The 14,450-nt window shown below is 36.2% G+C and overlaps 1 protein-coding gene across 2 annotated transcripts in view; it reads left to right on the top strand.

The window, feature by feature from the left end:
* Positions 1 to 13,848, top strand: part of LOC136876106 (transmembrane protein 114) — a 132,018-nt gene extending 118,170 nt beyond the window's left edge. For both annotated transcript variants that reach the window (XM_067149773.2, XM_067149774.2), the window contains exons 5-6: positions 6,264 to 11,366; positions 12,189 to 13,848. In XM_067149773.2, the coding sequence (XP_067005874.1) occupies positions 6,264 to 6,514 (251 nt within the window). In that variant the 3' untranslated portion in view covers positions 6,515 to 11,366; positions 12,189 to 13,848. The remainder of the gene's footprint in view (positions 1 to 6,263; positions 11,367 to 12,188) is intronic.
* Positions 13,849 to 14,450: the final 602 nt, after the last annotated feature.

Raw genomic sequence — 14,450 nt, 5'->3', positions numbered from 1 at the left:
GCTGATTGGTCTGTAATTCTCTGGTTTCCTTTTATCACCCTTTCCTTTATAAATTGGTATTATTATAGATTCCTTCCATTCCTTTGGTATCACACTATTATTTATGACATAGTCAAAGAGAAATTTTAAATAAGGCACTATATACCACCCCATTGTCTTTAATACCTCCCCAGTAATTTGATCACTTCCTGCTGCTTTTCCTTGCTGAAGCAGTTGGATTTCTCTGAAAATATCTTCATTTGTGAATGAGAAGCTTCTTGTTTCCCTCTGTGTCTCTCCCTCTCTATCTTCTGTTACGGTTTCCAAGTCCTGACAATCTTCTACTGAATCTCGGAATTCCCTACTAAAGAGGTTTGCTTTCTCAGTATCTGTTAAATAGTGTTCACCCCCTTCTCCCACCATTGTAGGAATTTGGATTCCTTTTCCTTTTTGATTCCTAATATATGAGTACAGCTTTTTCCATTTCCCTTTGTGGTCATTACCCTCTTGAAGAATGCCATTCATATAATTCTCTTTTGCTTCCTTTTTCACTCTATTCAGTTCCCTCATTAGCTGTTTTCTACTTTCTCTACTCTCCCTACCTTCTTTGATTTTCCTGTTTACTATTCTACATTTTCTTTTTAATTTTCTTATTTCCCTTGTGTAATAAACAGGGTCTGAGGTCATTTTACCCTTCTTAACAGGTACAAATCTCTTCTCTCCTTCCCAAATGATTCCTTTAAATTTAGCCCAAAGTGTATCCACATTATTCCCTTCATTTTTACAACAACTGAATTGTGATTTAAGGTAAGTCCCAAATTCATCAACTTTAGTTTTTCTGTACAATTTCTTGTCTTTTGTGACCCTCTTATTAAGCATTTTTGGTACAAGTCCTACATCCATTATTACAGCCTTATGGTCACCTATTCCTTCAATTACCTCAGTTTTATCAACAATTTCCCATGGTTTAACCAAGAATACATCTAGCAAGTTATTGAGATGAGTTGGTTCTTGTACTACTTGTGTAAATCCTCCCTCCCAAATTAACTTATTTGCCAGTTTCTGTTCATGGGCTTCACTTGCAGCTCCATTCCATTCAACTTCAGGCAAGTTTAGATCTCCCCCAATTATTACCATACTCCCTTTTGCTTTCTTTTTCACTCTATTCAGTTCCCTCTGTTCTCTATTCAGTCTTCTGTGGTCCCAGAATTTTCCTCAGAATCTTCCTTTCCTCATTTTCGAGTTCTCGCAGCTCCCCTTTTTTTTATTCAAAATCAGACACACTGAAGCATACAATCCTTCCAGTTTCATTACTGAGTTATAATGTCGGATTTTGGGCTTGTAGGATATTGCCTGTTTGTTATAGCCTACCTGTTTTGTGTTTGCTTGTAAGACAGATCTAATTTTCTGACTCTTGCCTTGTTTGCCTCTTTTATTATTATTATTATTATTATTATTATTATTATTATTATTATTATTATTATTATTATTATTATTATTATTATTATTATTGTACCGGTTGGTACACTTATACACCGCATATTTGAATGTTCCGCCTTAAATTACCTCTCTACTGGAGAAACCCTGAACTTTAACAACTGAACTAAATCTACTGTTTATCAGAAGATGTCACTGTGGGTTTTTGATTTGATTTTGTTTTTCATTGATCAAGAAGTGTGGACATTCTCTAACAGATGTCTCTATCAAAAAGTATGATAATGCGCTCTGGTGTGAAGGAATGAACTTTCTTGGAGAAATTTTGTATTCATAAGTTTTCTCTTTACTAAATTTTGTTCTGTCATTTGTGGGTTGGCAATATTAATCCTTTCTTTCTGCCTGTTTTGAATGTAGCCAATCAGGAATTTCTGTAATTAATTTTCGGCCAATCGGGGCTTTCTTCTTCAATTTTGTATGTAACTGTGTACTGTAACCAATAAAAGTTTGAGGGCGGGTTGTTATCATTCATGAAAGGTCTCGAACTTTCCATGAGGGTATAAAAACTGCTGCTTTACTTGTCTCCGGGCCACTCGTATTACATCTTTCTCAGTGTGTGAATATGTAGCAGGGGGCGGGAAGCGCCTCGTTCTTCAGGCAGCAGCTCTTCAACAAGGTAATGGCCTTTTAACATCTTTATTTCTTGCTAGCTCAGCAGTTTAACTTGCGGGGAAGGTTCGAAACCTTTAATATGTAACCTATATCTTTAAATATGTAAGCCTTTTCAATCCTTGAGCCGGCCCCGTGGTGTAGGGGTAGCGTGCCTGCCTCTTACCCGAAGGCCCCGGGTTCGATTCCCGGCCAGGTCAGGGATTTTTACTTGTACCTGAGGGCTGGTTCGAGGTCCACTCAGCCTACGTGATTAGAATTGAGGAGCTATCTGACGGTGAGATGGCGGCCCCGGTCTAGAAAGCCAAGAATAACGGTCGAGAGGATTCGTCGTGCTGACCACACGACCCCTCGTAATCTGCAGGCCTTCGGGCTGAGCAGCGGTCGCTTGGTAGGCCAAGGCCCTTCAAGGGCTGTAGTGCCATGGGGTTTGGTTTTGGTTTGGTTTCAATCCTTGTAAAAACTTCACACAACTTGAACTGTAATTCGGGGTAGAGAGTGCTTTACCCTCTCGAGCTCCCCTTCATTTTGAAATTGAGGTGACTACGTTTTCGTGACCATTTCTACTCTTTCTTAATGTGTTAAAGTTTTCTCATACGAGTTACCTCCCTAGCTTGGGATTAGCCCCTGTGTATTCGGCCTAGCGCCAATTAGGTTTTAAAGGTGTCTTTAGGAGTGCATGTAAACGCCTCCAGTCCTCACTGTATTTTGGGCTAGTAACTTAACCTGTTGTTTTCCTTCATGCGAAGGCCCTGTAGGTTGGGTACAAGATACCCCTGTTCCTTTGTAAGTGGTGCCTTGATGGCATTTAAGTGTAAAAAGCTGTCATTGCCTAGGCTTGGGCGATTGAGAGCGGGTCAACTCTTTCTGGTATTTTGAAAGGTGCCTCTAGGAGGCTTGACATTACGAGATGGGAGCAGATGCTCCATGTATTTAAGGGTTTTCTGCCCTTTGGTAATTTGTGGTTATGAGCTGAGGGCTCAGGAATTGTAACTTGGGGCACGAAGCCCAGAACTTGTTAATACCCAAAACTCTTGTTCATTTGTAAAATAATTATTGTACCTGAATTTTTTTATTGTTATTTCACTTAGTGAAAATTGTTAAATGTTGTTGTCTGTTGAAAATATAACCTTTATTTAAATTTTAATTTCATCTTTAAGACTTGTAGTTAGACCCATTCTAGCCCGCACCTTCTTTTCGCCTCTGCCTTCCACGGATATCTCCGTAACAATTATTATTATTATTATTATTACTATTATTATTATTATCGTACATCAGCGGCTATGTCCAGATATTTTAAAATGACTCCTTTTAGGCTGTCGAAACGTCTATTTCGACGTTTTATTTTACTCTACTTGGGTCTCCGTTGGGCATTTATGGCTAAGTATTAATTCATTTTGTCAAGTAAACGCCAAATTTGTCACTAGAGATCTTTTATTTTTACGGCTTGTTTTAAGTCGCACCGTCACAGACAGGTCTTACGGTGACGATGGGATATGAAAAGGCTCGGAGTAGGAAGGAATCGACCATGGCCTTGATTAAGGTGCAGCCCCAGCATTTGCCTGGTGTGAAAATGGGAAACCACGGAAAACTATCTTCAGGGCTGCCGACAGTGGGGTTTGAACCCACTATCTGCTGAATGCAAAATGACAGCTACGGGACCCAAACTACTTGGCCACTTGCTCGGGTGTGTTGTTTGTAAGCACTGGGAAGGCATTTTTTCTGATTATATTAAACACGTTTGCAAAATTACTAACTGGTTTGATAGAAGGCAATTCAGATTTAGGAAAGGTGAGGCTCAACTTGTAAGATTCCAGCAAGATATAGCCGATAGTTTAAATTCAGGTCAAATGGACTGTATCACTGTTGACCCTCCAAGGCTTCGATAGGGTAGATTGTGGGAGATTACTGATGAAAATGAGGTCTATTGGACTAGACAAAATAGGTGACTAATTTTTTTTTTAACAAGTTGCTTTACGTCACACCGACACAGATAGGTCTTATGGTGACAATGGGACAGGAAAGGGCTAGAAGTGGGAAGGAAGTGGCCATGGCCTTAATTAAGGTACAGCTCGGGTGAGAAAACGGGAAACCATGGAAAAACCATCTTCAGGGCTGCCAACAGTGGGGTTCAAACCCACTATCTCCCGAATACTGGATATTGGCCGCATTTAAGCGACTGCAGCTATCGAGCTTGGTGACTAAATTTTTAGAAAATTGAACTCTGAGAATTACAGTACCAGTAGGTGCAGTGTTATCTGATCCTGTAATGATTAAGAGGGCGGTGGGGAGGAGTTCCTGCAGGGCAGTATTATTGGACCTTTATGTTTTCTTATCTATACAAATTATATGAGTAAAGAACTGGAATCACAGATGAGGAAGTTACAGGATTGTGAGCGACCACATAGACAGTGTTGTGAGATGGACAGCAGACAGTGGTATGATGGTAAACGGGATGAAAAGCTGGGTTGTAAGTTTCACCAAGAGGAAAAGTCCTCTCAGTTTTAATTATTGTGGTCATGGGGTGTTAAGTACCTCATGGGGATCACTGTAAGTACCTAGGTGTTAATATAAGAAATTATCTTCATTGCAGTAATCACAATGACATGGTTGTAAAAAAGAAAAAAAAAAAAAAAAAAAAAAAAAAGAAAAAAAAGGTGACAGATCTCTTCACATGGTTATGAAGGTATTTAGAGGTAAAAGGAGAAAAGGGTAAGGATGTAAAGGAGAAGGTGTATATGTTTCTGGTAAGACCCAAGTTAGAGTATGGTTCTAGTGTATGGAATTCACACCAGGACTACTTGATATGAGAAATGGAAAAGACCCAAAGGAAAGCAGCACAATATTTTCTCCCTCTTCATTTTTTGCATTCTTGTATTTTCATTGTTTATCTGTCAGGTCTAGTATCTCCTGAGTTATCCATTGATTCTTAGGTGATCTTTCCTTTTTTCCTAACATTTCTTCAGCAGCCCTACTGATCTCATTCTTCACAACTGTCCATTCTTCCTCTATTGCATTTCCTTCAACCTTTTCATTTACCAGTAGTCCTTGTGCAACATATTTCTTGAAACAATTTCTCACACTCTTTTCTTTCAACTTGTCTAGATCCCATCTCCTTGCAATCCTTCCTTATCATAATCAATTGGATTGCCAACCTTTGTAGGGAGATGGTATCCTAAGAAGAATTAAGAGGAACATTATGAAATGTCAAATATTTTCTTGCAAGTATACATTAAGTAAAATATGATTTATGTTATTGATGTACCAGGTATAGTCAACATAATTCCAGTTACTCTATTGAACTTGTTTCTCTCCTCCCACAAAAATGTGAAAATGATCTATTATTATTCATGTGCATTCAGGGGGAAATCATTTATGAAATAAGGATGTTAATTATCACAGTTTGTCAATAATACCCTTTTGTGAAATATATTCTATGAACATATTACTTTTAATTTTACATACAATATGAATATGAATTTATAGGAAGGGGAGTTAGGGATTGGAATAACTTACCAAGGGAGACGTTCAATAAATTTCCAATTTCTTTGCAATCATTTAAGAAAAGGCTAGGAAAACAACAGATAGGGAATCTGCCACCTGGGTGACTGCCCTAAATGCAGTTCAGTAGTTAATGATTGATATATATTGCATCTTATTTGTGGAATGTAATTAAATTCTCCCATTGCGTAGTTTATATTCATATGATCTTGAAGATTTTCTTGATAATGGTTCATACATTTTGCCATTTGATAAACCGTAACATTTTTTAAAAATTAATAAATATAACAATGTTAAATGTGAGTTATCCCTTGAAGATAAACATGTGCTGCTGCGAACATTTCTTTTTCTTAGATTTCAGTAAGAGTTACGAATGTTACCCATATAATTTTGATGAATCTATAACAGTTTAGACAGAGTATTCACTGGATATGCAATTTTATTATCTGCTCCAATTTTTATTTAAATACCTTGCTCTCCAGATAAGCTGGCAATATTAATCTGGAAGAAGTAAATTCTCTATTGGTGAAAGAATTACTGAAATCAGTTCAGTGATTTCTGAGATTACCCTCAATATAGGAAACTTCTTTATATTGGAATAGATTATGAAATCATTACCAGGTGTGTTTGTGTTGCTGTTCGTTTTAATACAATACAACCCTTTCTTTTACTCTTTTCAGGTTTTTCAGTCTTGGCTGTGATTGAAGTGCTGATAAACTCAATAGCTTATGAGCAGAAACACTTGATGGTCACATTTCCTAAAGGTGCAACGTATAGTTATGGTTACTCCATAGTTCTCGCTTGGTTGGTATTCATCTTTATACTCGCATCAGGTTGTGCCTTTATGTTATTCTCTCGTAAACGGAAAGGTAACAAAGCCCCAACGGAAGAAATGGCTATGGCTGATGAACCAACAATAATAGGTCGGTAGGGAAGCTGGTAAAAGACATGTGAGCTGTATTCTTTTATCATGAACATGTGATAACTCCAGTATCAATGTAAAATTTTTGTGATAAAGTATTTGCTTCATTAAGTAACAACCTATTTATACAATTCAGCACAAAATGTCTGAATAATGTCTGACTTAAAAGACAACACATCATATTTCATTTATGTAGACTTGCTAGTGCTTCATTAAAATAATACATTATATTGATGTGTTTTATATGTGACTGTTTCAAGATGTTTAGCATTTACAAGTCTCTAATGAACTAGCAACACTCTAATCTCTCTTTTTACAACTTCTGATACAGTACATTTTCTCCTAAGCCAAACTGCAATAAGCAGAGAAGAATGCAGAATGGATATTAACTGTGGGAGCAAAATTTGATGCACAATAAGCCCTTTAGAAGATAAGCCTAAATAAGATACAAATTTATGATCTATCTTATAATTGTTTTCTACAGCTAATCAAAGGGGGCCACTTATACTTTCATAGGCAATAAAATACTATATAATCCTGCTTTTCACAGTGCCATTGTTAACCACTATAGCTTCATTAATTAAAATCTTTAGTTTGATAAATACTAGTTTGCCATGAATGATCATCACCATCATCCAGTTATCAATTTGACAGTTGGTTTGCAGCAGCAGGAGCAAACGTAGCCATCCTCCATGTATTTCTATCTTGAGGAAGTCATTTCATATCTTTATATCTCATGCATCCAACATCATTTTGGTCTTTCTCTATTTCTTACCTCATATTTCCTTCTAGTATGGACAGTAATATCCTACAATGCCAAGGCTGCATCTTCATTTTTACAATGTTTTTTCACAGACTCTCTTCTTGTATTTTCATCAGGACTTGTTTGTTTGTTGTCTTTTCTATCCAGTTAATTATGAACATTCACCTGTAGCAGCATAGCTCATAACTTTTCATAATTTCCTCACCGCCCAAATCTTGCATCCATAAAAAGCTAAGGTCCAGATATACGTTTTAAGGAACTTTTTCCTAGCCTCAATACTTAATTGTTATGAGATTTTTGTTTCTGAAGAATGTATTTTTGGCCTGCAAGATGCTATTAGTGAAATCAGAGCATAATGGTTAGTGTTATTAACTGCCATCCTTGGAGGCCGGGTTTGACTCCCGCTACTGTCAGGAATTTAAGAATGGCAGGAAGGCTGGTATGTGGTTGAAACGGTACATGCAGCTCACTTCCAGTGAAGGTGTACCTGAAAAGAACTGCATCACCTCAGGATAAGATCACAAATTTACTTCAGCCTTGCTTCTTCCATCAGATGTAAATTTGCTGCCAAGGCAACAAAAGTTGTTCATCTCTTCAAGATCTTGGTTTCTTAATGTAAAATATATTGCTGGCATCTCATTTCTACCACAGACCATTTACCTTGGTTTTACTGGCATGAATACTGTTGTAAATTCTTAGTGGCATGCAATTTTTCAGTTACTATTGAACACTTTCTTTTTTTTTTTTTAAATTCTCAAGTACAGTACTTAGTCATGCCATTGTACTTAAATTCAACCTTGTTTACCGTGGGCACAATGTATTGGTTCCATTATCTTCTATCTGTAATTGGGAATTTTTCTAGCCCATATAGCACCTTGTCAGAATGACAATGAATTTGAACTCAGATGTATACTTGCACACCATTCTCTCCAATATCCTGATTTGCTCTGTGAACTGTCCAGCCAAATATTAGGTGTTACCCTGCCTGTGGAGAAAAGACTGGCAAAGGTTTATTGATCAAACATTTTACCTCATCTTCTGGATCAGAAAGAGAAAGCTTTCAAGGCATTTCCAGATCACTAGAGATGTAAGGAATGATATACCAGTGATTAGGTATAGAGAAATTTGTAACAATTTCTATTAAAATAATCTTTTTTGGAGGTAAAGATGACCTACAGTTCCTGGCAGATAGCTGTGCATTTGCTCATTAAGAATTTATCCTCCTATTTTGTCTTCATGCAGGTATCAGTGGTGCTTACAAATAAAATAAATGACAAACCTTCTCTACCTTTTCGTGTTGAAGACTTTTGTATGCAGCCATGTAGGAGGCTACATTGTCTAATATCAGCTGTTTAGATTTCTGTAATATTATTATGTAGGTATTCCATTCTTACATTAAATATACCTAATACAAATTACTGTTTCAAAAAATGTGTTACTAATAAAGCAGAGGATAAGTATCTTATTCTTCCTAGCTACCAAATGCATTAATATCCTTACTTAATTAGCTGATATGTTTCAAGGAATAATTGAAATCCTTCTGTTCTTGATCCAACTGTAAAAAAATACATGAATTTCTGTCTAATCGTATATCAGTTAGAATATTGAAACTAAGCTTTGAGTGATGACAGTCCTGTTTCATCACACATGCGTAGGTTAGGATCCCCATAAAGAATACCGTATTAAAGTACCGTACTAATGGAGATCTCAGAATATTTTGTAACCCTACACAGTTAATTGTGCCTTGTTCTCTCAAATAGCTTGCATTTCTGGATACCAGTAACCATGTTTCACAACTCTATGGTTTATTTTAAGAACATCCCACCTCATGAAACTACAGTACATAAACATTATCATAACACCACCATCATCACCATCATCATTTTGAAATCTCAAAATAATACACCTATATAGTTGCTAAAATACTGTGATATTTGTTACAAATTACATCCATTCACTCACTCGTTCATTCCTCATTCAACTCACCAGCTGCATGCATCCAATCTTTGGCAACCTTGTTAAGAGAAGTCATGTCCTCGATGATAGTAGGGATGGAATTTTATGAACCTAGCATCATGGACTCCAAAAATGGTTTTAAGCAGCAGTGAAATATACAGGTGTAATTTGGAAGGAATAGATATGATCTTGCACAGTGCATAACGGAAGTCCATCTGCAGTGAAATGAGGACAGCATCCAGCCCATCAAATGGTTTGAAGTTGGCAGCTCTTTATAATTTTAGCTGTGAAACGTACCTTGCAATAATTAAGAACCTAATATAACTCTAAATTACAGTAATGATGACAATCAACAATTATAAATGAAATAACAGTTAAAATACACAATCAATGACAATGAAAATAAAAATAACGTGTTATAGCTCATCACATTACAGTAGCTGCTGGACGTACTTTCCTCCATATTGAAGACAGAGTTAATCTTGTTTACACTTGCTAGCAAACACTTACTGTAAACTATGCTGGCAAATATTTTGAATACATTTTGTTACTTCTCCCTTTAGTTCACCAACACTCTTAGGACTGAGTACATACAGCACAAATGTTGCTGTATCCTGGACTAAATAGTCCAGTGGTAATGAAATGGTGTATGGCTTTTAGTGCCGGGATATCCCAGGACGTGTTCGGCTTGCCAGGTGCAGGTCTTTCTATTTGACTCCCGTAGGCAACCTGCGCGTCATGATGAGAATGAAATGATGATGAAGACAGTATATACACCCAGCCCCCGTGCCATTGGAATTAACCAATTAAGGTTAAAATCCCTGACCCGGTCGGGAATCGAACCCGGGACCCTCTGAACCGAAGGCCAGTACGCTGACCGTTCAGCCAGCAAGTCGGACAGTCCAGTGGTGAAACGTCAGAAGCCTTCAGAAATAATTATTTCCCTGAAAAGTTCTAATTAAGTCCCATCATAAGTTATTGTCAGGAATGGCAGGTTCTCATGTGTTAGTGCTCTACAGCACACTGATGATTTTGTGAATAAATTGCTCTCTTAAATAAAATTATTGCTATCATTTGTAATTATAATAATGCACAATATCTGTATTCCGTAATATAAATCTACAATAAGTCGCAGTCTTAAAGACAGTTCACCTCGCACAGTGACTCTGCGCCACTTGTGCTACATGCTATTGAATGTTATAGCCATCTGTAGCCCTAAGAAGTGATCAGTTGAGTGTGAAACAAGGTTCTGTGTGTGCACCACCCTCCTACTCCTAAGCGCAAGTCAGGTTCCAAAAGGCACTCTTAGAGCTATCTCAATGTATAGCCGCACAACTGTCGAGGCTCTATTATTCTGTGAGCTGAGGCTCTTGCGTAGCAAGGAAGTGTACTCTGTTTACATTTGTTATGCTTGTGTAATGTTTCTGAATATTACAGTAACATGAATTCAGTAAAAGAAAATTGAAAAAGAAAAAAAAAAAAAAAGAGAGAGAGAGACTTGAAGTGAAACAATTAAGAAGACCAACACCTGATATAGTTCTAAACCAAATGGCTAAGAGCAGCAAAAATTGTGTTTACAACAGAAAATTTAATTGGAAAATATACAACAGCTGGATATGTGGTTGTGAAGTACAGATTGCTCCTTTCTGCCCTGCTTCCTCTTCAGAAGTTGATAAGAATAGGTATGCACTTTCCAAAATTATCGACTGCACTGGAGTTTGTGGGGCTTTTTTGCTGTCACTGAGAGGTCATGATGAGATGGAGATGTAGCACAGTCACAGTTTTTGTCATTAGCCACCACTGGTCATTGCATCATCCTACCGAATGAAACTGTGGTCAGTGAGGTGGAAAATGAATGTACCGTAATATTAAAATAATAGAATCAACAGAAGTGGCTTTTTTTTATTGGTCCTACTGTTCATGTTTTTGACTGTCATCATTACTGTCATTCAGAGAGTACAATATATAAGATTCTTAGTTACAGAATGGTACATTTCAAAGCAAGAGGCACAATGTGCTGCCAACTCACAGGCCCTCCCTTCACTTCAGAGGAACTTTCTTTACACACTGTACTATGATATACAATAGATAGGAAATGAGGTAACAAATGGTTGAAATTAAGTATGTTTAAGTTCAATAGAGGTCAATATAACTAACACAGCTAAAAGAAGTCACCATAAATGGTAATAAAATCAAAATAGTAACTCAGTTTAAATATCTTGGAGAAGTAATAACACATAACTTAAATGAAAAAATCTCAATCCAAGTAAGAACAAATAGATTAGCTAAAGCACAAAAATTAACATGGGATATCTACAAAAAGAAATGTCTATCAATAAATACAAAAATAAAACACTACAACACAGTTATAAAACCGGAAGCTACATATGCAGCAGAAACACTCTTTTACCTGAATAAACAATCAAAGACTGACAGACTTCAGAAAATTGAAAGGAGGATTGGAAGAACCTGTATCAACAAAAAATATCAGAAAGATGGACAGTGGCGGTTAATACCTAACAAAGTCATGTACAAAGAGCTAGAACCCATTACAGATACTATGCGTAAGAGGAGACTGGGATTCTTTGGACATATCATGAGGATGCAGGACTCGAGACTTCTGAAACAACTAGTACAACACAATCTCATCTCAAAAAATACCACAACAGGATGTAAATGGATCAGAGAAGTAAGAGAGGATCTGAAGGAAATAGGCCTTACAACAGAAGACACCAAAAATAAGATAAAATTGAATACAAAACTCAAGAATACAAACCTCCGCTTTACCCTTACACAAAACAAACCAACAACACGCACATTTTCAACTGAGGAAAGGGCACGAAGATCGGAGCGTCTGAAGAAGTACTGGGAGGACCGCAAAGCCCGAACAATCCCTTCAAAGAGACCTGAACGACGGACTGACTAAAGTGATCCTATGTGGTCATAAAAGAAGAAGAAGAAGAGGTCAATATTCACATTGGATACTATGTTGTATCACCATGGTCAAATATACAATCATCACTTCTTGAATCAAAACTTCAAACTCTTACTTGGTATTGGTACATAAAAATACTGATGGTGGATTTTCAGGAGGAAACTTGATGCTTAGACCATCAGCAGAATTCGTTTAGATAATTAGAGACCAGATGTTAGGTAAAATGCTTACAGTATGCTTTATTTTTACAAGTATCATGCAAATGATTTAATATAAGTTCATTTCGAGGTCTTAGGGTTGTATACAACAAAGATAATTTTACCTATATTTTTCCTGTTTTAATGTAAGTTATCATCATCATCTTCCTTCCAAGTATTGGGCCATGTGTCCCGTTATGGTCTTGCATTTTTCTTTTTGCAAGACTTGAAAGCAATCAAATGTCCTTCTGACGGGTTGCTAGCCTGAAGGAAGGAATGTAAGTTATAATATCTGTAAATGCCTACTTACCAGTTCAAGGGGTTTCTTTTACAAAATTAACATTGTATTGCACAGAAAATAGCTAAAATGAGCTTTACATTTTTCAAAATAACATGATCCACCCTCCCTGCAAAAATGGAACTGCTCTATTTTTGAAAGTGGGGTTACACCATTACCATTAGAAGGGATGATCAGGTGTTGTTGATCTATAATCCCTCTATGAGAAAGAAGACTGCCTCTTTTCCTAATTACTGTCAGAAAGAACAGAAAGGGTTTCAAAAAAACTTATACCATATTCTTAACAATTTTGACAAGTAGAGGTAAAAATATGTTCACTTCCTACTCAAGGACAGCAATAAAATGCCAATCTTTTTTCTTAATGCTTTTAGTTCACTTTCTTTATGCATTGAAAGCTAATATTTCTGCAAGTAGTGTGACAGTGTTCAGTAGTTTCTTTTTGATATTTACAGGGTAGTTATTTCATCACATGTAAAGAACTGGCAATAGTAAAAGCCAAAGAATATAGGTACATTTGTCAGAGAATTTGGTGGTGATGAATATTCAGTGCTGTTTATAAAGTGTGCAAAAACTATTTTTAATGCCTGTTTCACAAATTTTTAGTGCCTAATGTCTGGTCTCTAATAATACATTTTGAAAAGTCTGCTATAATCCATTATAAACCTATACATGTTGACCACATGCCCACTGATGTTAGTAATTTGATAAAAGTTATCTACATTGCTCTTGTCTTAAACCAACTATTAAAATGTGTTAAATTCCTGGAATTTGTCCTGAAAGGAAGGAAAAAATAATGTTTTGATTTTTTTATGTCTCTCATCTTGGCTATCTTGGCTCTACATTTAATACTGATCTTTCAAAGCAGTAAAATTAAAGTTTGCATCATAAGCATAAGTGATACAAGCTTTTACAAACATAAAGTTGGGGTCATCCTTTTTCATTTAAAAAAAATATAAACATTTTCATTGAACAGAAGGAACATGAAAATTAAAACTAAAAAATTAACCAAAGTATTTCCTTTGGCACACATAATGAGAAAGAATTTTTGCCTCATTTAATAAATGTTCCCTATTCCCTTCAAAATCTGAATAATGCAAATTGAATCTATAAAAAAAGCAGGTGTTTGTACAATATTTTGTAAATATTTGTGTACATTTATGTGTTAATTAAACAAGAACACATGAAACTACAAAATATCATTGTTGCACCTGCAAAAACAACTATGTAATAATATTTTTGGAGAAATTCTGACCCGCAGCACATGCGTTATGAAGAGCGAGAATTCCCTGACAATATTCACATAATATTGAACCTTAGATGACAGAATCTTACCCGCCAAAGTTCTAAGCTGAAATATTTCACATAGTTGTTTTTGTAGGTGCAACGATGATATACAGTTGTGTTATTTGTACTGCTACCAAACTTCCATTCTTACATTAATAGCTATAGTTGTTCAAAGATTACAATTGCTAAAATTGGAAACATTTAAATGAATATTTCCTTTAGCCCACATGTTGAGAATTTCTGCCTTACTTTAATAAATATTTCCTATTCCTTCCTTAATCTGAACAATGCAAATTGAATCCATTTAAAAACGATGCTTGTACAATATTTTGTAAATAGGCTACTCATGTTCAGTTTTTTATTTAAAAATATGCTGATTATTAAGCCTATTATTAAGGGTCCAAATATAGAGGTCTTCAGCCCCAGTTGCTGATGACTAGTGTTAAGAAGTTTATGCACAGAAATACTTTAAATGTGCAGCATGTGCTTAAAAGAAATATGTTTTTCCTACA

Source organism: Anabrus simplex, chromosome 6 (assembly GCF_040414725.1).
Source record: "Anabrus simplex isolate iqAnaSimp1 chromosome 6, ASM4041472v1, whole genome shotgun sequence".
NCBI classification, from domain to species: domain Eukaryota; kingdom Metazoa; phylum Arthropoda; class Insecta; order Orthoptera; family Tettigoniidae; genus Anabrus; species Anabrus simplex.
The sequence above is the reverse complement of the archived record's forward strand: the minus strand, read 5'-3'. Positions and strand labels throughout refer to the sequence as shown.